A 26,592-nucleotide genomic window follows, 5' to 3' on the forward strand; every position below is an offset into this window, starting at 1 on the left:
CCTTGTATTTCATGGGGTAAAGTAGTTACCTGGTGTAGATACTCATACGGCAATATCTAACATTATAAATAGCAAAATGTCTGTGCTGGGCCCTTTACTTTATTTAGTTTACGTGAACATGATGCGCGTTTATCTAAAGGATACATATATTACTAACATTATTGCTAACAAAATTTCCAAAATCCGCAGATAATTTGATAGCAAAAGCTCATATTACTCTCAAAAGATTAGAGATGTTTACAAGTTTAAGTTTGCTGTGTGAATGTAAAGAAAAATTTTACTGACATTCTGTAGAGTGGGTGATTCTGTTGATGTAAGTAGTAAAGTTCTATTTGGTGAAAAGCCTATTTTACAAGTTATATCACTGCGGTACCTCGGCTTCCATGTTGATTCTAATCTATCGTGGAAGCATCATAGCGACATTATCTCCACCAAAGTTGCACGTGGAGTTGGCATCCTCAAAAGATTGAAACATATTCTGCCGGAACGTATACTTCGCACGATATATTTTGCAATAATATACCCATATATCATGCGGATGTTTAGTCTGGAGAAGCAATTTTTATGTTAATCACAAGCTAAATGGCTTTCTCATAGTTTTGGTCGGACGGTTTCGCTAAAAACAAGGGGGTGGGAGAGGAGGCCTGGTTATTTCCCAATTTTTGATTACTTAAAAATACAACTAGATTTGTTTTATTTTTTTACAAACGTTTTTGTTAGTAATAAACATACGTACCTACGAATTAGCTTATGTAACGAACTTATATATTTGTGTATTTTTATTATGTATATGAGGGGGTTTGCCCCCTCGTCAATACCTCGTTCTTTATACTAAAGCTTGAATTTTGTCCCAAATCTTTCAGAATGACCCTTGAATCACAAAGGCCGTAGAATAACTAGTTAGAGTTACTAAAAATACTTTAGCGTAAAGAGCAAGGTATTGTGGAAGAGACAAACCCCCTTATATAAGTAATATTTTATGTTCGTTTTAAGTTTTAAAGTTGATCATTACTTCCAGTTGAAAAAAAAAATATTTTCTCATTGTCTCATTGTCTTATAAATGATGCTAGAAAATCCTGAGACCCCTTCATGGAAATTCTCTTCCCTCATGAAAAATTGCTCCACGGAAAGATCCTCCCACGTAACCTGCCCCCCCCCCCGACCCACCCTAACCCCAACACAAAAAGTCCCCCTGAAAACGTCTGTACACTTCATAATTAACAACTACTATGTGTAAACAATGGTCAAAGTTTATAAGTTGCCGCCCCTCCACCGGGAACTGTGATGGATTTAGTCATCCCCAAAGACATACTTATTAGATTTTTGACTAAGTTAAACAGAATGGCTATCTCAAAATTTTGATCCGGTGACCTTGGAGAAAAATGTGCGTTGGAGGGGGCCTCGGTGCCCTCCAATTTTTTGGTCACTTAAAAAGGACACTAGAACTTTCAATTTACGTTAGAATGAACCCTCTTGCGACATTCTAGGACAACTAGGTCGATACGATCACCCCTGAGAAAAAAAAACAAAAAAAAATACGCACCCGTTATCTGTCTTCTGGCAAAAATACAAAATTCCACCTTTTTTATGATACGGGATTGAAACTTCTACAGTAGGGTTCTCGGATACGCTAACTCTGATGGTGTGATTTTGTTAAGATTATGTGACTTTTAGAGGGTATTTCCGCCTATTTTCTAAAATAAGGCACATTTTCTCAGGCTCGTAACTTTTGACCGGTAAGACTAAACTTGATGAAACTTATATATTTAAAATCAGCATTAAAATGCCATTCTTTTGATGTAACTATTTGTATCAAAACTTCGTTTTTTAGAGTTTTGGTTACTATTGAGCCTGGTCGCTCCTTACTACAGTTTGTTACCAGGAACTGTTTGGAAATGTAACTTGTAAATGAATAAAAGCGATATATTCTACTATAACGTTGTTATAGAATTTAGCAATGTCTCAGGTTTTCCTGTCCCTTATTTGTTCTTGTTTTTTTTCTGCCCATTGTGAAAATTCAAATGCTAAACTGTTATCTGACTTGTAACCAACCGAATTCCAATGGTCAGCTGTTACCAATTCGACATGTGAAAAATTTAAATTCCCTTTAAATCCAGTCGTAATATTCAAGGAAGTCAAGTCTTTAAACAACCCTCAAGAGAGCAATTAAGCCAATGAGAAAGGAGGAAATCTCGGTACATATTTCAATGCTATCTTAATAGAATGCGCTTTCAACCTAGGAGATTGACCTTAAGAGTGCTCTTTTCCTTTCTTTGAAAAACCTACTTTTTGAAAAAAAAAAGATTTTAAAAAACAAGAACATCATAGTTTACATTTAAAAGAATGAAGAAGAGCATCTTTCTTACAGATTTGGGAGAAGTAAGCGTTACTAATTAAAAAAAATCTTGAAAGGAGAATTTCATGCTAGGCAGAGGCAGATCTAGAGTGAAATCTTGGGTGAGGCAAAACGTGACAAGTTTACCAATGTGCAAAATATTGGGGGTGGGGCAATGTGACAAAGATGCCAATAATTGACCAAATCGGAAAATGTATCCTAAAAAAGAAAAAAAAAACAGGGTAAGAGGGCACCAAAAAAATCTTGGGAGGGGGGGGGGTGAAGTGAAGCTCTACATATTATATTTTGTGAGGGGGTTGAATTGAATTTTTCTTGTATTTTGTTTTGTAATAATTATTCTCTTTTTTTTGTCCTCAGCTGCAAATGACAGACGTTATAAATAGCTAGGCGTAGCTAGTTCGACAGTTGTTCGCAAATATGAAATTTCATTGAAAGATTAGGTCAGTTTTTGCATGGGTGTGGCCTCGTTTGGATATCTGTTGCGAGATCATACATCTATTTGTCGAATAATTTGAAGCTTATTCAAGTGTAATTAATTTAAACAACCTTCCACAAAACAAGTTTTTAAAAGAAAAGAGAGCTCTATCAAACAAAAAATGAGCAGAAATAAAGTAAAATAATCTTCCAAGTGTGAAACTACCTAGTGTCACCATCACTAAATAAATGAAACCCAAAACAAAAAGAAATTACAATGAATAACTGAGTAAAATTCAAAACGAGGAAAAATAAACATGAATAGGTCTGACTCCCCTTTCACACCTCCCATGCCTTCTCAAGACAAGAACATAATTTGCACTTTTACGGAAACAGAGTATATTTTAAATTATTGATTCAGAGTTCAAAGTGAACGCACCTGTCTTAGATTGGATTAAATAAAAAAAAACTAGTTTTTTTAACTGAAAGTAAGGAGCGACATTAAAACTTAAAACGAACAGAAATTACTCCGTATATGAAATGGGTTGTCCCTCGCTCTTTACGCTAGAGTTTGACTCTTTGCCACAATTCTACTTTTTAAAACAATTAAAAACTTTAGCGTAAAGAGCGTGGGACTGCGGAGGGGACAACCCATTTCATATACGGAGTAATTTCTGTTCGTTTTAAGTTTTAATGTTGCTCCTTACTTTCAGTTAAAAAAACTAGTTTTTTTTTATTTAATTTCTGAACGTTTTTGAATTAATGCATGTTTGATTTTGGCTCTCCGCACATAAATTATTGAAATGAAATTAGTATATTAATTTTTTTTGGCTAAATGGCTTTCTCTTAGTTTTGATCAGATGATTTTGAGAAATAAGGGGTGGGGAAGGAGGCCTAGCTGCCCTCCAATTTTTCGGTTACTTAAAAAGGCTACTAGAACTTTTAATATTCAACGAACGTTTTTATTAGTAAAAAATATACGTAACTTAAGAATTAACTTACGTAACAAACTTTTATATTCTTATATTTTTATTATGTGTACGAGGGGGTTTGTACCCTCGTTAATACCTCGCTCTTTACACTAAATCGTAAGTTTTGTCCCAATTCTTTAAGAATGATCCCTGAATCAAAAAGGCCGTAGAATAAATAGTTGAAATCACTAAAAATATTTTAGCATAAAGAGCGAGGTATTTATCTCCTCCTAAATACCTCGCTCTTTATGCTAAAGTATTTTTAGAACCACTCATATGCGTAATAATCTCTGTTCGTTTTAAATTTCAATGCTATTCCTTACTTTCATTTGAAAAAACGTTTTCATGTTTATTTTTTCATTGTTTTTTTATAGTAATGCTAGAAAATCCTGCGCCCTTTTCATTGAATTTTTCTTCCCCCATGACATATTCCTCAAAGGAAAGATCCTCCCACAAAGCCCTCTCCCATCAACCCCACCCCCCAAACCAAAAAATCCCCATGAAAATGTCTGTACACTTCCCAATAACCATTACTATATGTAAACATTGGTCAAAGTTTGTAACTTGCAGCCCCTCCCTCAGGGATTGTGGGGGAGTAAGTCATTCCCAAAGACATAGTTATTATGGTTTTCGACAATGCTGAACAAAATGGCTATCATAAAATTTTCATCTGTTGACTTTTGGAAAAAAATGAGCATGGGAGGGGGCCTATTTGCCCTCCAATTTTTTTGGTCACTTAAAAAGGACAAAAGAACTTTTCATTTCCGTTAGAATGAGCCCTCTCGCGACATTCTAGGACCACTTGGTCGATAAGATGACCCCTGGGAAAAAAACCAAAAAAAAACAACAAATAAACACGCACCCGTGATTTGTCTTCTGGCAAGAAATACAAAATTCCACACTTTTTAGATAGGAGCTTGAAATTTTTGCTATAGAGTTCTCTGATATACCGAATGCGATAGTGTGATTTTCGTTAAGATTCTATGACTTTTAGGGGATGTTTCCCCCTTTTTTACAAACAGGACAAATTTTCTCAGGCTCGTAACTTTTGATGACAAAGACTAAATTAATTGAAACTTATATATTTAGAATCAGCGTAAAAATTCAATTCTTTTAATGTATCTTTTAGCATCAAAATTCCGTTTTTTAGAATTTCGTTTACTATTGAGCCGGGTCGCCCCTTACTACAGTTCCTTACCACGAACTGTTTGAAAAGAAAATAATTCGGTATTTCGGGGCTTCTGACATTATTACTCCTTTGCGGAAGTTAGGCTCAAAATTGAAAAAGGATTATATTTTTTCTCTGGGCCCCTTCCACCTCTTAGTTCGTTTATTTTCCGGTTAGTTTTCACCTGTTTTCGCTTTATAGTTGTGTTATCTCTTAGCAGTTCTTTGGTTAGTTGAGTTATGGTTGTGGTATATATGTTTTATCGCTCGTATAGTTGTGTTATTTTCAAATTATACTCCATAATAGAGAGGCTCCGAACATCCAGCATTGTATGTTAAGCTCTTAATTTGACGTTTTTTTCTAACGTGACCACATTCGTCCTGCGCCCTTTTCATTGAATGTTTCCCCCATGGCATATTTCTCCAAGGAAAGATCCTCCCACATAGCCCCCTCCCTCAACCCTACCCCCAAAACCAAAAAAAATCCCCCTGAAAACGTCTGTACACTTCCCAATAACCATTATTATATGTAAACACTGGTTGAAGTATGTAACTTGCAACCCCTCCCCCAGGGACTGTGGGGGAGTAAGTCATCCCCAAAAACATAGTTATTATGATTTTCGACTATGCTAAACAAAATGGCTATCTCAAAATTTTGATCCGTTGACTTTGGGAAAAAAATGAGCGTGGGAGGGGGCCTAGATGCCCTCCAATTTTTTTGGTCACTTAAAAAGGGCACTAGAACTTTTCATTTCCGTTAGAATGAGCCCTCTTGCGACATTCTAGGACCACTTGGTCGATACGATGACCCCTGGGAAAAAAAAAACAAAAAAAAAACAAACAAATAAACACGCACCCGTGATTTGTCTTCTGGCAAAAAAATGCAAAATTCCACATTTTTGTAGATAGGAGCTTGAAACTTCTACAGTAGGGTTCCCTGATACGCTGAACCTGATGATGTCATTTTCGTTAAGATCCTACGACTTTTAGGGGGTGTTTCCCCCTATTTTCCTAAATAAGGCAAATTTTCTCAGGCTCGTAACTTTTGATGGCTAAGACTAAACTTGATGAAACTTATATATTTAAAATCAGCATTAAAATGCGATTCTTTTGATGTAGCTATTGATATCAAAATTCAATTTTTTATAGTTTTGGTTCCTATTGAGCCGGATCGCTCCTTACTACAGTTCGTTACCACGAACTGTTTGATATATATATATATATATATATATATATATATATATATATATATATATATATATATATATTTTAAAAATAGATGTAAAATCTTAAGCCAAAAATTGATATCAAGAGGTTTTTCTGCAAATAAATTAACTTGGCAATTTAAAAAATTTAGTTTTCATTATAGCGAACTTTTAAATAAATATCAAAAGAATTATCTAGAAATACTTAAAGAAATTTTCAACTAATTTCGGAGCCTCGAGAACTATTGTCACAGCGCCATTTATTTTGAATTGTGTTTCTAATTGAGCGGATTTTCTTAAAAATTAGCCACAAGGTAAAGATGCATTCTATAATTGTTTAGTTCATTCAGGTTTTTTGCAATGTGTTAATATTTGTGATTTGGTAAAATTTATAATATTTAGTTTACCTATTGTTGCTAAAGGGAGGGATATATTAACAGGATAAGTTTGTTTTGGTTTTACTTGGTTGTTTTACATTTGCTGTTTTTTTTTTTCATAGGCATGTATTTTGGGGGTGATACCTGACGCGGGGATGCCATGGATATTCTGTGGTAGCCACAACACTGTGCTGGGTAGAGAATTTAGAGTGGCGAAACCCTATATAGGCCAGTGTATTCTCCTGATGAGCCCTTATGTTGGGTGTTGCCTCTGAATTATTTGTCTATATTATTTTTTCTATTGTTTGGTAAATGACGACTTATACTTGTTGACGACATGACTGCCTGTCCATGGATTATTCTTTATGGTTGATTGTGTGTGGCTATGCTGTTTGACCTATGTGATTGTATGGATGAGTAGGGTTAAGGCCTCATTCAAGTGCTGGTCTATATTAATCACTAATTTAGGAAAACAGTCTTCCTTTTCTCCTTCTGTCTCTCTTTTTTTTTTTTTTTTTTTTTTGTGTGTTTGTGCTGTTGCATTGGTGATTTCTCTTTTCATGATATATATATATATATATATATATATATATATATATATATATATATATATATATATATATATATATATATATATATATATATATATATATATATATATATATATATATATATGTGAGAAGTTAGGAAAACACTGTGGAAGGTAGGCTCTATATTCGAGCCCTTTGAATTTCTTGACTTTATCCATGTTTGCAATGTAAAATTATTTATCATTTTCATGTAATATGACTGTCTTTTCGTTGTTTCTGTCTCCCTTCTAAAAGTAAAATCCTTTATCTTTATCTTGTCATAACTATTGAACAGCATGAATTTACACTCTCAGATCTATTGTTGACCCTCATTCAATTTCATCCTGTATACTCTTTCAAAGTAATTGGCTCTGATTTGTCTTTTCATTCTAGGAATTCTTTCTAAATCAGATGCAGCGTCAATTACCTCAAGGTCAAATATACCCTTATATTATTGAAGACGCTTTTATTGCAGTAAACCAAGGGACAAAAATTGGGGTTTGCACCAATGCAGAAGCAAAATTATACCGTAGCCAGAGGAAAAGGGACTATCTCACTCACATATTTACCATAGCTCAGACTACTTACCAGTCTACTCTTCTTCCTACAATAAGTCAATGTATCTGTCTTCCTGTTGAAAGCGAGTCATGGAAAACAGAAAGTGCCAATTTTTGGATGATGCATCGAGCTGGAATGAGAAAGGTATGGTACGGTAAATGTTCCAAGCATTTACCTTAATTTTGCAGTAGCAATGTAAAGAGAAATATATATACACACATGTATATATATATATATATATATATATATATATATATATATATATATATATATATATATATATATATATATATATAATTATATATTCTATATATGGATTCTCATTGTCACTTGTCTTGCTAACCGCAGACGCGAGCCTCTTCTTTACGTCATGACAGCACCACCCGACCTCCTTGGGAAAAATGCGAATTCTTCCTTAAAGTCCTGAACTATTTAGGTCGGTCTTGTAACCTGAAATGTCAATGATGTAATATATATATATATATATATTTTGAATATTAATCGTTTAATTAACTTAAGATAGAATTATTACTCTAAAAATAAGCAGTTTCGTAGGTAGTTGTCAGGGCTTCCTTCCATATTTCGTTATATGTTCTTCGTTCATTTTCAGGTGGTAGCAGAACTTTTAAGCTACATTGTCTTTTCACACAAGAAAATGCAACGTATAAAATTTCATTATTAAAAATCGGAGAACTAAGGTTGACGCCAAAAATTTCAAAATCCAATATTCAATGGTACATACAAAAATCTCGGATTCCCCTCCTGATATTAATGAATTTTCTCGTCTACAATGGACTTAAGATTATCTTTCACTTGCTTCTGTTCTATTAACAACAATGTAATAATTTCAAATTAAAATGATTTTCAACTAGTCAATAGGTTCTTGTTTTGGTTAAACAGATATATATATATATATATATATATATATATATATATATATATATATATATATATATATATATATATATATATATATATATATATATATATATATATATAATCTTCGCCTTACTTCGTAGGTCAATAGCATTCAACCGGCTTGTCCATACAATAGCTAACATCGACTAACAAGCTAAGACTAACTTTATTTCAAAACTTCTATTATTTACTCCTAAGTAAGAGGATTCAAACGTGAAGCAATGAGAAACAATTATTAGTCACTAGCACCGAGAGTGAGATGCTGGGAGGTATCTTCCCCATTATTATGTAGATTAGTTACTGATTATTTAAGTTTTAATAGTTTTCTCTACTTTCACGCAATTTTTTTTTTATATTTGATTTCCATTCATTTTCACTGTCATATTCATTGTAATCCACCCTTAGCTTAAACGCCGAAGTTGAACTTCTGCATTTACAATGCTTCAAAAGTGAAAAGAAGTAAAAGTAAAATGTTATGTTGACACTTTTAAAAGGGGACCTTAAATGCCAACATCATCGTTTTCATCCACGTCTGCATCCTCATGCCCTGCTAGGGCACCGTCTACCCTGACATCATCTAATTTGATGATGTCCTTTTCTTGGATAAAGGCTATGATCATGAATCATGAGGAAATTTAGGGTTGCTGCTCTTTTGAGAAAGCCCAATAGGCACATTCACTCAAACTACTGGGGTAGCTGACCCAATGGCATCTGAGATTACAGCCATCTCTTTAGTCTGAGGTTGTTACGTTAAGGAGGATTGCCTGGAAAAATATTATGCCTAGTGAATTCCCGTGTCATATAATCCCGGAACCCACAGGACCAGGGCAAAAACAAAAGTAAGAAGATAGTAACTAAATAATATCTTATCAAAATCAATAGATTTCCAAATACAAAGAAGTGGAAACCAGGCAAAACCAAGAAATGTAGACGTGATGTAAGATATACACATCAGATTTCCTTAAATTTTCCTTGTGGTTCTTTTCACCAGATATAGCGCAAGTAAATTTATTTTAATTTAAGTTTTAGAGTTTAATTTAAGTAAAAAAGTTTTGTCCTTATTTTGTCTGAGCTTCAGTCAGGGTAAAGAAGCTGAAAAGGAATTGTGGATCCCAAGAACTCTTGCTTTGAGGGAATTCTAAAAAAAAAAACTGATATGAATCTACTGTTCAAAACTTTTAAAAAGCAATTTATTTTTCCGCTATCCTTGAAAGTTACAACTTCATAATCTAAGCCATTTCAGAGATACGACAATTTTGACAGCCAGCTTGTTTAACTTCCCCCTTCATGTACTCTCAAATTCTTACCATTATACCCTTAGAAGTAATAGAAGTCATAGTAGTAGTACTAGTAGTAGCAGCAGTAGTAGTAGTAATCGTAGTGGTAGCAGTAATAGTAATAAAAGTAGTAGTACTAGCAATAGTGGCTGTAGTAGTTGTATTAGCAGTAGTAGTAACAGTCGTAGCAGTTGTATTTGTAGCAGTAGCAATGTATTTGGATTTCCCCCTTAAAGTTTACTGAAATTTTCATCTTTTTATTTTCAGCCTTAGTAGTAGTCACAATAAAAGCAGTAGTTGTCGTAGTAGTGGTGGGCACAGTAGGTGGCCGTTGTAGTGGTAGTAGCAGTAGTAGTATCAGTAGCAGTAGTAGTAGTAGTAGTTTTAGCCATCCTAGTAGCTTCCACATGCTACCTTTTGGTTTATTCGTCATCCACCGTATCATTCCCTAAGACTTCAAACTTTTTACCCTAAGACTAAGGTCCTAACCCATTCCTTAGATCCACTTTTTTAAAACCCTGCATTCAAATAGTGTGTTTTGACATTAGTTCAACACTCCCCTAAACACGCCATGCAAGATTCACCTGAATGTCCTTGGCCTTTTGGACACCATGGGTCAAACGTACCCCCTTTTCCCAATAAAAAATACATGTAAACAATTGGTGAATTGCATAGCTTATAGCCTTTGCCCAATGGGCTCTGAGGAGGGTTAATATGCCCGAAGATATAGTTATGTGTTTAACAAAGTGTCATACGAAGTGCAAGGGTGAAAAAATTATCAAACAGATCGTGGTAACAAAGTGTAAGTAAAGAGCGTGTCAGCCCACTACTAGCCTAACCAAAACTCTAAAAATAGAGGTTTTTATAACAATATACATGCACCAAAAGAATTAAATTTTTTATGCAGATTCCAAAAATACTAAATAAATTAAGTAAACTCAGATTAACTCAGTTTTTCACGGAAAGTTTACATTGTGATAATCCCCAAAGGCACCTAAACGTATAAAATAAAGGCTAATGCCACCTATCAAAAGCTACGAGCCTGATAAAGTTCGCCTGAGAAAACACAAATCGTTTTCAGTGAAGCGCGAATGACGCTCTTGCATTTATACCTTTTGGGAACTTTAGCCCTACCCATATTTGTCAAGAGAACTTTAACTTTGGCAATAAATGACTATTATTTTAAGTACTTCCCAAGTTTTTCTGAACAAAATGATGCAGAGAGCATGATGGCACTGCCATACAAATATGGCTTTGACGGCTACTGACTTATAAACAGACTGAACTGGAGGCCTTTCACCTCAGGGTTCGTTAAATCATCAAAACGTTTGCAAAAAGGTCATCTTGAAAGTAAAACAGTTCAAAATAGGGATGAAACCTTTTTATTGACAGTTAATAGGTATAAAATTATTTAACTGGATATTTCGAACACATATACAGTGTTCATCATCAGCAGTAAAACTAAAAGACATGAATAAAAATAAAAAAAGTATACCTAATAAACTAATTACATATATTTTATTGCTCTTATCTTTTTCCAATGCAACAGCGGAGGCAAATCTCTTTGACCTTTTCGGTTCCGGTTCATTAGAATAATCTGACATATTACGTTGACAGAGGTCATAGCTCTTAGGTGAGGTGATATTTACTTTATTTGACCTCAGTAAATTATCATAAATTGAGTTCAATCCCAATTCACCTGTATCTCTGTTTATGGAATTATTCTTGAATACATTTTTTTTAAATTTCGATTGTTTCCCTGAAAATTTGCTTTAAACCATGGTCCCTAGAAATCAAAGAAACATTTTCAAACAAAATAAAATGATTTGGAAAATTAAAGATAATTTGCATGCGATGAGAATAATATACTGTTTGGATAATGTCTCATAGTACAGTAAGCAAGCACTATCTTAATCCTTATTATCATTATGATATGCATTTCACAGTTTATAAGCTCTATAAATTATACCAATGCACTTCTTTATTGCAGTATTATCTATTATATAACTAATATTTGTAAGCTTGCAAATAAATATTCAAATGTGGATAAATATATATATTTACACACTGGAAAAAACAGGCAGAAAAGTCCAGATATTTCGATCACGTATCTAGCGACCGTTGTCAGTGGATTACTAAAATAATGTAATTGAAACTAGCATATTTATAAACAACAGCAAAAATAACTTTTCGGGTCATTAATAGTGATGGCATTAGTAGTAGGCCTTTTTGAGTTTCATGAGAGCCCTATCCCTTCGAATCCCAGCCCTGACACTTTTTTAAACTTCTTCAAGGCGCAGATGTTATTTATTTTTCTTCAAGACATTGGTGCCTGTTACGTAATAGGAAATGTTTTCTGAAAGATATGGGTGTCTGATACATAACTGAGAGTGTTTTTTCTTTGACTGTTTAAAAAACCCGCGAGGGTCAGGGCTTATTTGCTTCAGGATTTATTTGGATATTACGTTATAGGGAATGTTTTCTTTAGGTGTCACGTAATAGAGTATGTTTTTTCTTTAATTACTTAAAAGCCCGTGAGCGCCCGGAAAGAGCCTTCAAGGTCACCTCAAGTAAGGACATGGTCCCAGTTGTTAATCACCAAATATTTTCATGCTTAACACACACAGAACCTTTTTGTGTCAGCAAACAACTGATTTTTCGGTCATTTTCTATGAGCAAAACCACTGTCGAGTCTAGACGCCTAATGATTTTTCTAGGGACAAAGGCTTCTTGGCCTTTGATGATATCCCTTTTCCAAAAGATATCCCTTTTTTTCCAGAAAACAGAAGCGTCGCGTGGTCCGCTATTGATTCCTGCTCTTCTAGCGGAACCAGGTAATTTTATGTCCCCTGGGAGCTATAAAAGTTGGTCTCGGACAAGCTCTCTCATCAGTCTTACATAAGATATGGAAAGTGATACAACTTCAGGTCATTATGCATGGTGAAATTGTCGGTCTTTCGGCTCCCATGCAAAACAGGGGGAATGCAAGCCATCTTCAAGTAAGATAGTGAAGTCTCTAGGTCTTCAAGACCTGTGCTCCTTATAAAAGGCAAGAATGTGGGCCCTCCAGCATGAGGAGATCCCCATGCAAGATACCAAACTTAACGTTAGTAAAAATATAGATATTTTTCTTAAAGATTAATTTTTACAGCATGGAAAAATAATTCGGATCCTCTTGGTTTAAAAAAAATAATTCCTTCTTTTAGGCACAATAAAGGCCCCTCTTGATAGTTTTGAGGACCCCTTTGTCCTGAAGGGAATGGACTTTCCATCATGCTTTAACGCTAAAAAAAAAATATATGCGAGAAAACTTTCTCAGACTATTAGGACATTTGTGTTATCTCCTATCTTTAAAAAATAGCTCATTCTTTCTAGTTTACTATAGGGGCCCTGTCTATAGTTCTGAGTGGGGTTGAAGACCCCTTGGCCTCCAAATAGAGAAATAGCTATACATAAGATATTCTTTTCAGATTAATAAAAGGAGAAATAACTAGGAACTTACTCCTTCTAAAAATAACTTTGTGTTTTAGTGTTGAAAGGGGACCATGCCCCTAAGCAGAGGGATATGAGGAGTCACTGGTCCTTAGATTAATATTCTATTCAGCCTAATATAGATTGGTGCAATCTCCTATCTTTAAAAAGTAACGCATTCTTTTAGTTTACTATAGGAACCCTGTCAATAGTTTTGCGGGGGAATGAAGAGCCCTAGACCTCCTAAAACAGAAATAGCTATAAATAAGACATTCTTTTCGGGTTAATAAAAGGGAAAATAACTAGGATCTTGATCCTTCTAAAAATAACTTAGTGTTTTACTGTTGAAAGGGAACCATGCCTCTCAAAAGAGGAACATGAGGAGCCACTGGCCCTTAGATTAGTATTTCATTCAGCCTACTATACACTTAAAAAGGGCACTGGAACTTCTAATTTCCATTAGAATGAGCTCTCTCGTGACATTCTAGGACCACTGAATCTATATGATCACCCCTGGGAAAAAGACAAAAAAAAACAACCAAAAAACACGCATCCGTGATCTGTTTTCTGGCAAAAAATGCGAAATTCAACATTTTTGTAGATAGGAGCTTGAAACTTCAGCAATAGGGTTTCTTGATACGCAGAATCTGAAGGTGTGATTTTCGTTAAGATTGTATGTCTTTAAGGGGTGTTTCCCCCTATTTTCTAAAATTAGGCAAATTTGCTCAGGCTCCTAACTTTTGATGGGTAAGACTAATCTTGATGAAAGTTATATATTTAAAATCAAAATTAAAATACAATTTTTTTGATGTAACTATTGGTATCAAAATTCTATTTTTTAGAGTTTCGGTTACTATTCAGCCGGGTCGCTCCTTACTACAGTTCGCTACCACGAACTGTTTGACTTGGAACTTTTTATAGTTTTAGGTGGTTTAAGAACTACATTATAGTTCGTATTATATATGTATACCATTTAGTCTGCATTTTATTCTATGTCATAGCTGATTTTCTATCTATTCACACTTTATGTAAAGAGAACACGAAGCCCTGGACTTTAAGTCCAACGTGCGACCGTACCACTTTCTATAGAAAATTTCTATGCCTAACCCTGGGCCTTAGTATCTGTAAATTTTGGAGCCTGATATGACGTGACTTTTAAAAACAGACTTTATTACATTACCGTTTACGATAAACTATTGCTGTTAATTACGCATAATTACATATTAATGAGCTTTATTACTCTTTATCGAACATTGGTGTTATTTACTAAGCACAAGATGTTGTGTAACTATGATAAGAACCCTGTTGAAGTTTCAAAGATCGAATTCTCCTTAATATCCTATGTATCTTTGGATAGTTAATTAACTTGAAGCTTTTATTCTATATGCAAGAGGAATTACCACATATTCTATTACCTTCATGATAGATTAAAAGGTAACAATAAGCTAAAAAATTGTTGCCATTATTCTTTTTAGAAGATTTCATCGTTACCTTTCTTCACCAAAACAGAAATGATTCGGTCTATGGAGGCGAGTCTTCGTTCTCGCTAAAATTGATACTATTTCATCAGTAGTACCCTGGGTGGTATACCTTAGCTTCTTAACTTGGGGTCGGAACGTCCTAATATGGGATGAAAAGTAATGGTGTGATGAAACGACAGCATCTCCCTATATGTACGAGGGAACAGCCATTGATACTTTCTCCTGAAAACAAGACTATTTTTTCCGACTTTACATGTTTGATTCTTGTGAATTTTTGGAGAGTGGAAGTGGAGCGGGGGGAGGAGGAGGGTGCAAAAATGTACCAAAGAAGATTGTGACTGTATTATGTTTCCTAGCGTAACGATTTTAGCATCTAAGGGTCCTAGGGATACCTTGTGTGTGCCGAGCCACTATCAGGTCATCTACCCCGAGGTCTTATTTTTCCCAGCACAAAAAGTAGCAATCATCAGCCCCGGTTTTTAACTTCTTGAGTACCAAAATTAGCAAGCTGACATTCCGAATTTAAATCTAAAGAGGCACAACCCAGATTCCAAAGAGCCGACTTAAGTTCACTATGAATTCTTCATTTAGTTTTGTTTTTAGAATTTTCTTATTTGTTTTTATTGGTTTGATCTTTTTTTGTATTCTTAATTTTATTTATTTTGTACTATATACAGAGACAGGCAAAAAAAATCTAGAAGATTTAATGGGACGGGCCTGTTTTTCTTCTAAACAATCTGCTAAGATCTTATATATTTGGATTTATAATGATTTTAAAGAAAGTTTGAGGGCTCTTACTTCACTTCTCTGGCTATTTTATCAGAAAGTCCATGCTGCTCTGATCAGTGATCTAAGGACTAGGGCCCGACTGTTATATCCACCGACCAATATTACCGGGCTTATATGAGGGGCAGTGTCATTATCGGATATCGGGAAAAAAATATCGGTTATCGGCCGATGCATTTATATTTGTTTTTGTGCAAAACTTGTCCAGAAGATGGCACCAGGTTTCCTCAGGTAATTTCGCGTGTTCAGTCATTAGGAGTGGAGCCCAGGGCCGTCACTTATGGGGGGAAGGAGGGGGACCCCCCAATATTTTTGGTCACTTGGTAAAAAATGTCTTCAAAAAGAGGTCTTTGTAAGAAGAAGTATTCGAAACAGACATTATGCTAATTTTGACAAAAACAGTCGCTAAAAATGGCCAGCCGGTCGGTAAAATCTCTTGCTCCTCCCACAAACATTTTGTCTAGCAACAATCCCGGTGGAGCCACCAGCTATCTCTGACTATGGTGGAGAGAGTGGCAGAAATAAGCTAAAGTATATTTTTATGGTCAATATTTATCAATATACACTTGGTGCAGCAATATTTTAAATGTATGATGACTTCATGAACGTACATCTTCTACCAAAAAACCTGAAAAGAATACAATAAACTGTATAGTTTCTGTTTAATGAATGTTCATTTCCGTGAGTTAAAGATCCAAGACTCAGTCGGTTACAACCATGATTTCCAGCCATGGGCACAGAAAACGGGGAGAGGGGGTGTTTTGAGGTGGGGAGGGGGAGGCTCCGAGGTGTAACCACCAGGTGCAAACAACTTGGAAAATTTACATATTTACCTTGAAAATTAAATTTTTGCGTCCGTATTTGTCAGCATACTGGACGGTTTAGTCGACACATTCTTTAAATACCTCCAAACAGAAAACTCTAGCTGCACCCCTGTATCCAGTGTGCCAAGCGTGGAGTCGTTAGTAACAGACCATATCATATGAATATAGGTAAGGTTTCCATATTAATCTGTGAATGATCAATATTCAAAATCTGGCTATTGAAATTTGGGTTTGAAAATCTATTTCATTAAATACATTGCACTTCTTTGAATAAGATTTTCACACATTTGTGTCCATGTAACTAAACTGGCTTCTTTCATTGAATTTTTCTTATTTGTCACTTGAGCAAGTTTCCACCATTTCTTTAGTGTGCTCAGAAGCTGTTGATTTTAAAAGGTAAAGCAAATTAAACATTTCTTGTAAATTGCCATTTTTTTGGAATCCAAAGTGAATTATTGAGGCTGTTGTTTGCTGTGTAATAGACCAGGGACAAACATGTGAGTATGAACATGGGCAGAGAATTGGGGTTTAAACTTAAGACAACATTTTTTTCCGAGAAAAATTTATTGGAAAATTACATCGGTATTGCGTCGGTGCAATACCGATATATCGGTATCAGTATTGGACCTCAAAAACCCATATCGGTCAACCCCTGCTTGGGACTTTAAACAGAATAAAGACTCTGCTCTTTCTTCCATCAGGCTTGAAAGTTTAAATTTAAGCCCTTTTGAATAAGGTCAGTGAGCTCTAGGGTATAAGGAATTTGATAGTGGTGAAACCAAAAATCTAAGCAGAACGATGTAATATCAAAACAATTACACCTAAACAGCAAAGAGCGGACATAATATCTAAACTCTATATTTCCTCAATGTTTGAATATGTTGTATGTCTGCCATTAGTGACGTTTGTGTGTTTGTGTCTGCGCTGACTATGCAAACGTGGGTCTTTGTGTTCTTTTTTCTTCTAAGAAATTTGATATTGAAAGAAACACTTCTTCTTTTTTTCTTTCGGATGAAAATAAAAGAAAAAAAATCCTCAACGAGTCTGTAGATCGTGAAGATAAAAACGAGCCAGCGACGAAATAGTAGAAGGGTAAAAAATAAGGGATGAAGCAAAGATAATATTTGTTTGCTTCACAGAAAAAAAGCAAAAAAAAATGCCCTTTTTTTGCAAAAGAGTGAAAAAGGAATAAAAAAAAAGATAGGAATAGCCATCGAAGGAATCAAGAAAAGTTATTGATAAGTCCTATGTCCCTGTAAGTCACAATTATGGATGTATACGGCAAGAAAATGAAGGTTTAAAGATTCAACTCCCAAGACGAACTTTCTGTAATTTTGGTGAAGAGGAAACTATTTTGGAGAGTTAAACTATTTAATTTCTAGCGAGAACACGTTGCTTTCGAGAATGTACATAAGAAACAGTCTGAATGACAATATTATTGTTTTGCCACATAGCGTGGCTTAAACTAGATATAAAAAATTTGGTCCATGGAATTTAAAGTCCAATTACACACAAACCTAACAACTGGGCTAATACCCAATAAATTTTGCACAGTAATATTTCCTTTCCCGTGAATTGTTTAGAGATTAGTCTGGCTTCTGTAAATGGGACATTATATATAATAATTATTTTGAAGGTTCAAAACCAATAACAACTGAACCGATAGGAAACTAGCCCATTTTGGGCCAAAATCCCAGTTCTATGGCGTAAAATAAATAGAAATTTGCACATTGCTGTGGTATAATCTCATTTGTTGCTTAAAAAAGCCTTTAGAACTTCGTAATTTTCTACTCGAATAAGATATTTTGATACTCTATGGTCACTGGCTCAATAAGATCACCTCTGAAGAAAAAACTAATTAGACAAAAATGTATCTATCACCAGCCTTCTTGGAAAAATTAAAAATTTTATGTCCCATGACTTGAAACATTCGACACAAAATTCATGGAAATGTTGAATTTGGTAGTAAGTTTTTCATCAAGATTGCCTCCCCGTTTAGGTGTGTCACTTCCCCTTTCTTAGATTAGTAAGCCTTTCTTCTGCCAAATACTTTTGATTCTTTAGATGTATATATTGCTAGTTTTTTTTTAAGGAGAGCTCTTTGCTTGCCACAAACAGTTTGAAAGATCGGCAAAAAATGTTCTGTCTCAGTTACAACTAGTCTCCACAGAAACACATGACGGAAATTTGCTCAATAGCAACAGACAGAGAGTCACAGTGATATAGAGAAAGTAAAAGAAAGAGAGAGATAAAGAGATGGAGAGAGTCCCTGTGAGAAAGAGAAAGAGGAACAGATAGGGTTATAGAAACAGAAGGGAAGATAAAAGACATTTTGTGTCGGTCAGGTCTTAGCCTAAGATTTTTTTTTGCAAACTTTCTTTTCTATTATTATTATTATTATTATTATAATGCCAATACTAGATCCACATTTAGAGTTAACCAATTAAATATGATTTTTTCCTCAAAACGCAATAAACACTAGTGACGACTTAAAGTTCTGTTTCTTGGCAAAAATAGAAGACTGAGACGCTACAAATAAATCTTACCTTACAGCATTCAAACAAAAAGAAACAGAAACTCAAATTTGTAAATTTCTGGTCTTCATCCTACATCTAAAAAACAAAAATTCACTGATATTAATTATGATTGTAGAATAAGACGCAGCTAAGTAGACGATTTTGGCAATTATCTTAAAAGTTTGGAAATGTCAGGTATGACCTTTAGGCGTAGAGAACAACAAAATGTTAATATTGAAATTTGTTAGGACGAAAAGGGTTTCCAAGTGACAATGCAGCTAATTAGTTTTGATCATTTATTTTTGCAGTTCAATGTGGCAACACAGACAGAAATATAAGACTTTCCTAAAAACTTCATAAACTTCATTCTGCGAAAGAAAACAGAGACGTATCTTGTAGAAAATGTGGGCCTCAAAAAGCTTTCTTTCTTTTAATGAGATTAATTAAAAAAAAAACTTTTTACACAAGACAAGTTTTTTGAAGATCTCCATTAACCCCAGAACGAGCAAAAATAAAGTCAAATAATCTTCCAAGCGTAAAACTACCAAAAGTCACTATCAATAAATGCATGAAACTCAAAATGAACAGAAATTACGATAGATAGCCGAGTCAAACTCAAAACGAGCAAAAATTTACATGCGCAGGTCCGATAGCCCCTATGCCTCCTCAAGACCAGAACAGAATTCGCGCTATACTGACAAAAAAAAAATGACCGTTGATTGTCAGTTAACTTGACGTATACTGACGTTTCTTCGTCAAGGTTTCGATAATTTTTCATTTATGAAAATAAAAAAGGTCAAACCTATTTTGTTTTCAGTAAAGCACCAAGTGTGTTCTAGTCTTGAGATGACATAGGGGTTATCAGCCCTACTCACACTGCTCTTTGCTCCTTTTGAATTCGATTCAGCTATCTTTACTTTCTTATTAAAAACTTGTCTTGTGGAAAAAGTTCTTCAAATTAATTTCTTTTTGTTTTTTATTGACATAGTCTTTTCATGAAAAAAAAACTTTGTATATCTTTTCAGTTTTCTTCTTTAAGAATCAGTCGGTCTCGATATATTGGTGAGGTGTCTTATTGGCAGCCATTTAATACAATGACTTTTGATTTATTTGGAAAGCAACATTTAGTTTTAAAGCATAATGGGCAGATTGCATAATTGCAGAGGGTTGACTTGCCCAAAACCTCTAAGGACATATTTGCTGGACTGTTCTACTATGCTGAACAAAATGGTTATCTAAAATTATGACTGGATGTGCCTGGAGAGTAAATGGGCTTAGAGAAGGGCTGCTTTCCCTCCAGCCTCTTGTTATTCAGAAAAAGGGCACCAGACGCTCGCGCTGTAATTGGAATGCAAGGGGAGGATAGCCGCCTTCATATATCTAGTAAAAACATTCAAAACAAGTAAAAACAAAGTGAAAATATTTTAAATATATTTTGTTTTCAGTTAAGTGCAAATTATGTTCTGGTCTTGAAAAGGTATGTGCGTTCTCAGCCCTATTCATGTCAATTTTTGCTTGTTTTGAGTTTGACTCGGCTATCTATTGTATGATTTAAATAAACAAAATATGTTCAAACATTTTAGCTTTTTTAACTTTAATAAATTAAAAATTATTAAGACTTTAAGGAACAAATATCAGTATACATATTCTAAACTGACAATCCAAAGCCATTTTTCTCAGTAAAGTGCAAATTATGTTCTGGTCCTGAGTAGGTATGGGGGTTGTCAAAGACGTAATTTCTGGTCCTTTCCATCATGTTAAACAAACGGCTATCTTAAAATTTTGATTGGATGTGTGTGGGGAAATTGTGGGCGAGGGAGGGAGGTAGTTGCCATCCAATTACTTTCTACTAATGAAAAGGACTCTGGCCCTTTCAATTTCGAATCGAATGATCTGTTTTCGAAATTTCTACGTCTACAAATGGCCATCTCAAAATTTATGTCGGATGAATTTCGGGAAAATACGAGGTAGTGGTGGGAGGTATCCACCCTCTGATCACTCTGAGTCTCAAAAAGAGCACTAGAACTTCTGATTGTGAATTCAATGAACCCTCTCTGAAGTTTGTAGATGGCCCTTTCTATATGTACCTTATATGCCTCCAGGGCATAACTGCATAACTTACAACTCATGCCCTGAGGACGGGGGGGGCTGTCATCCTCAAAGACATGATGTTCGGACCTTTCAATTACGTTGAACAAAATGGCAATCTCAAAATTTTGATTGTATGTGTTTGGGGAAGTGTTTTGGCGTGGGAGGGGGCTAGTTACCCTTCAATCACTTTTGACTAATAGAAAGGTCACTAGCCCTTTCAATTTTCATCCGAATGAGCACTTTTTGAAGTTTCTAGGACAAGAAATGACCATCTCGAAATTTCTATTAGATGCATTTTGGGAAAATACCAGTTAAGTGTTTGGGGGAGGGGTTCTACCCTCTGATCCCTCTGCATCTCAAAAACAGCATCAGAACTTAGTATTAGCAATTAAATGTATTAGTATATAATGTACTGTATTAGCCTTCTCCGAAGTTTTTACGATCACCCATTCTATATAAACCTAAAAGGACCCCAGGGCATAACTTACAACCCTTGCCCTGACGGTGGGGGTATGTCAAAGACATAATTTGCGGATTTTTCAACTACATTGAACAAAATAGCTATCTCAAAAATTTGATTGAATGTGTTTGGGGAAATGGTGGGGGTGGGAAAAAGGTTAGTTGCCCTCCAATCACTTTCGACTATTAATTTCCAATTGAATGAGCCCTTTTCGAAAGCTCGTACGACAACTTCTTCGATACGAAGTGCCCTGGTCTAAACACACAAAAAAACAGATAAATAATACAATGTGTTCACATCGCTCTTTGCTTAGGCAGCGCTATTGCGCTGCCTATGATTAACATTTCATTCAATAAGGATAGTCAAACTTTGCATTCATATTACTGGCTCACAACTTTACATGGCAACAGCGGGTAGTAAAGACCATCTTAATTTGTTTCCTTTTCTGAAATAAGGCTAAGGAATAATACGATTGTCTCAAGAGAATCAAAAAGAAGCCAATGGAAATAGGCCGCACCCTAAAGTGTAAGAAAGTAGTTTATCTTTTTCTGTCTGGTTTAAACCTTATAATTCTATGGTGGAGGATCCAAAGAAGAAAAAAAGCACTTGGGAAAGTTTGCGTTAAAAAAAATAGGTAAAAAATTTAGGTAAAAAAATTTAGTTTCATACAGTTACAAGACCTATAAAAATTCACTGAACCATCGTAAAATGTATTCAAACCACCTACAGAGATCACTTGCTCCATGTTCCAACCAGCAAATTAGCAGGCAATATTCCATGTTGCAATTCGGTGGATGAAACATTAGTTTTTCAGAAAAGTAACTAAAGCAAATGCAAATATTTACAATTTCTTTTGTTGGAAGTTGGGATTCTGGAAAATTTTTGTAGCTCGTTTTTAGCTGAATTTTCGCTCGTCTGTTTGTGAAATTCCTAGAAAGTTCTTTTGTGACAATAATTCCTCCCCTTTTTTTTCATTTCAGGAAAACTTGCGAGAGTTCAGTCAGATTGACAACTACTTTAAACTTGGATTTGAGTCACCAGAAATAAGATCTAAATATCAAATGCCTCAGGGAAAAGTGATTTTAGGAGACATAGAGTCCAAGGAATACCGGAACTTAAACAACATAAAAGATGCTAAAAAAATCGATGTAACAAAGGACACGAAGGGTAAGGTTTTATTAACCAATGGTAACGGTAATTAACTAATGAGAACTAATGAAAGGTAGTTAATTGTAATTAGCTGTCAGAAACCATTTAAGAATTCCAGCAGGTTTGACAGTTTTTTGTTTTTACGTTATGCCCCGAAAAATCTCTTGTTTACTGCAATGGACACTGACATTCAAATTTAGAACAAGAAAGAACATCTAAGGTAAGCTGCCACCTCCAAATATTTTCCTTGAATTTTTTAACTATGCTTCACTGAAAACCCACAAGACTCATTAACTTAAGGTATAAATTTTCAAGTGTGTATGCCTAGTTTCAAGATAGTATCTATATCTTTTATGTTGCAATATGGTCAAGCCTTAAAAACTATTGCAGCGCAAGCGGTTCTCATCGGCTTTGTTATGAGAATTGAAAATTGTATCCTTGTTATCCATAAACCTGCCTTATTTTTTCTCTTTATTTTTTTGTGTCTAGGGTTAATTTGAAGCTGAAATTCCTGATGGGAAATTACTTCCCAGGAAGTTATGATGTTGGTTGACTCCAGGATAAAAATTTGAGAGAAACTTTCCAGGTACAGTTGAATACTGAACAGAAGAATTTAACATTTGACAAAGCGGAAGGTGAATGGAATAATTTTTGAAAAAAACTTTTGAAGCTGCTGATGGTATCTTCGGAAAATAAGTTAGTTTTACAGCTAAGAATATAAATGAAAGAACTTTATGTTTAATAGACAGGAGCGGGGGGCTTGTATAAGAGTTATCTGAGTTATAGATCATATGATAACAAACAGAATGTAAAGAAAGTGGGAGAAAGCATTAAAATATGAACTAAAGAGGCATGAAGTGGAGCCCAAGGATAAAATTGCTGAGGATCTGGAAGACCCAGCTAAACGGTATAATGGTAAGATATTGTACTGGCATGTTACTAAATGGAGATAGAGCAGTCAATCCGGAATTGTCCGAATTAAAAGTAAGAACAGGGCCACGATTAGTGATAAAGAAAGAGTCAAAGGAAGAAGGACAGATGATATTGAAATTGTGTTAAGCCGAGATAGAATTGCAGGAAATAATCTAGAGGAAAATAAAAAAAGTTTGTGATACCTAGGATTGTGAGGAAGAATAAGCGACAGAACTAAAAGGATTAAAAAATCGTAAGACTGAAGGTGCTGATAGTTCGGTGAATGCAATTTTTAAATATGGTGGCTCCGAGGCTAGAAAGAAGTTACTGAAGATTATGAATATGATTTTTGAAAGAGAGGAAAAACCTAGCGATTTTGGGAAACCTTAATTAAACTGCTGTTCAAGACAGAGGACAAGAATGAGTGTTGTAATTATCGAGGCATTAGTCTGGTCTCTGTAGGTAGCAATTTACTTAGTATTATGATTCTTCTTAGACGGAGAGATCCTCTAGATAAATTTATAATAGAAGAACAGCGTGGTTTCAGAATAGGTAGAGGATTTGTCGACCAAATTTTCACTCTTAGGTTAATAATTGAGAAGTGCCCGAGTTGTCGAATACATTTGGTCCTCATTTTTAAAGATAACGAGGAAGCGTTTAATTCTGTTGATAGAAGAGCCATGGCGTAGGTCTTATCCTTGCTTAGTATACCAGACAAATACATTAAAGTGATTAGTTTTTTGTACGAGAATAACACTGCTGCGGTTCAGGTAGGAAATGAGGTTAGCAGCTGGTTTCGCGTTAAATCAGGAGTTAAGCACGGTTGTCTTCTGTCCCATTTATATGGATCATTTTAATTGACTTTTTTTTACTAAGGAGCACAGAAAAGGCAATGGGACACCAAGGAATCAAATTGGGAGGAAAAAACTCTCCTGGACTTAGTTATCCTGATGATTTAAGCACGATGAACGGTTTAAGCTAGATGAAAGTGCAAGCAAAATTAATGAGATTTTAGAGGTTTCGCAAGTTCAAGGTACTAGAATAGGTTTCAAAAATTTTGTTAAGAAGACTAAGTTACAAAGGCTAGGAATACGTGCAGATGTAAATATGAAATTTGGTAACAAAAATATTGATCCGCTTCACTTATCTTGGTAGTATTATTAATAAAGACGGTGTTAGCAGTGAAGATGTTAAAGGTTGAATACCCAAGGCTCAGGGTGTTTTTTCACCGTTAAAAAAGTGTGGAGGAATAGGAAGATAAAAGGGTTGTAAAGAGAAATCCTTTGAATAGATTAGGGTGGAGGAGGAGCGTGCGTAGCTCTTATGGCCTCAGGTGGCTTAGTGCTGCGGTGAATTGTTAGTAATAGCATTAGTAGTAGTAACCAGGCCAAAATACCACATCAAATTATTTTTGTTCTTAGAAATATTGTAATCTATACTAAATATTTATTAATTTCTATGTTATTGATTATCAGGATTCGTCTTACCACAAAACAAATCATGTTTTACATAACATATACATTACATTGATTAAAGCAATAAAGTATAAATGAAAAAAGTCGGCGAGTTAAGGAAAACTAGCTAAGAAGATCAAGTTATCTGAAGCTCAATTTTAAAATTGGTGAGTTAAAGAAAATGATACAAAATTTATAAAAGGTCCAAATTTCCAAAGTAGGCGCTGTGTTGGCACATCCAGAGGACTTAATTTTGGATGCAAGAACCGAACTATTTGGGGGGAACCTCCAAGTTTTCAGGTTTGAATCACCCATTTGCTACCTCCCTAAGCTTAAAAAGTGATTCAAGAAACTTAAATGTGGATAAATTATATTTTCTCTTTATCGCTTTGGACTACAAATTTTTCTTATGATAAAATTCATCACAACAGGCCGCTAACAACTTAGGTTTTCTCCTTAGAATTATGTCTCTTGAGCCTCCTTCATCAGATGGGTTCTTAGGAATAATTTCCCGGGGCGACCATTCCAGAGGGAGGCGCAGAATTTTACAAAGCTGTGCTGCAAGTGTTTGGTGTTTCTCCTTCTGTGGAGAAGGAGGTTTCTCCTCCTTCTCCACAGAAGGTTTCCCCTTCTGTGGGTAATCCAAGCGTTGCTGTCTTTCTGCATGTTTGCCGTGCTGGCTTAGAGAAAGGTAGCATAAGCAGGAATAGCTCAGTGGAGAGTAGACTTACATTTAGTGTAGATGCCCCTTAGATAAACATGTAGAAAGCAACTACTGATGCCACATTAAGCGTTTCAATGAGACACTGCAAACTTAACCAATCAATAGTACAAATCACCCTTAAGGTCCTATTTCGGATCCTTGAAAGTTGTTCCAGCAGTGTTAAAAGAGCCTATACAAAAGGTCTATCCATTTGGAAATAGTTTGAACAAACAGTCGAACCCAGCTTTCTCATATAACAGGATCGAATCCGATCGAGATACGTGCCCTAGGAGAGGCGCGAAGAAGAATTGATTCCATATAGACAAATTTTACGCATGATTTAGTTATAGTTTACAATAGTCAAAATAGTCAATATAAGTTTACAATTAGCCTTTTGACCCGTAAGGCGATTTCAAAATTTGGTTGACCAGCTTTTATTGTGGTTCTGTTATCGAGTTTCTTTCTAGTTTTGCTTGATCTGCCATCAAGCACCGTTCGCTTGTGAAAGCCTGCTAAAAAAAAAAAATAAAAAAAAAAATAAATAAAAAAAAAAAAAAAACATGTAGAAAGCAACTAGTGATACCACATTAAGCGTTTTAATGAGACACTACAAACTTAATCAATCAATAGTACAAATCACCCTTAAGGTCCTATTTCGGATCCTTGAAAGTTGTTCCAGTAGTGTTAAAAGAGCCTATACAAAAGGTCTATCCATTTGGCAATAGTTTGAACAAACAGTCGAACCCAGCTTTCTCGTATAACAGGATCGAATCCGATCGAGATACATGCCCTAGGAGAGGCGCGAAGAAGAATTGATTCCATATAGACAAATTTTACGCATGATTTAGTTTATTTTTTAATTTAGCAATTTTTTGCTTGTTGTAAATTTGCTGACGGGTCTCATTAAGCTTATTCAGATTTTGCGTATCTATT

General features: G+C 35.0%; 1 protein-coding gene across 5 annotated transcripts in view; it reads left to right on the plus strand.

The window, feature by feature from the left end:
- LOC136031641 (uncharacterized) overlaps positions 1–26,592 on the plus strand; it is a 196,584-nt gene that overhangs the window by 21,249 nt on the left and 148,743 nt on the right. For 3 of the 5 annotated variants that reach the window (XM_065711285.1, XM_065711286.1, XM_065711287.1), the window contains exons 3-4: positions 7,453–7,761; positions 22,422–22,608. In XM_065711285.1, the coding sequence (XP_065567357.1) occupies positions 7,453–7,761; positions 22,422–22,608 (496 nt within the window). Of the gene's footprint in view, positions 1–2,859; positions 2,885–7,452; positions 7,762–14,595; positions 14,718–22,421; positions 22,609–26,592 lie in introns of those variants that run through there. The other 2 variants (XM_065711288.1, XM_065711289.1) reach the window with 2 other exon arrangements.

This window comes from Artemia franciscana, chromosome 10 (assembly GCF_032884065.1).
Source record: "Artemia franciscana chromosome 10, ASM3288406v1, whole genome shotgun sequence".
In the NCBI taxonomy this organism is placed as follows: Eukaryota; Metazoa; Arthropoda; class Branchiopoda; order Anostraca; family Artemiidae; genus Artemia; species Artemia franciscana.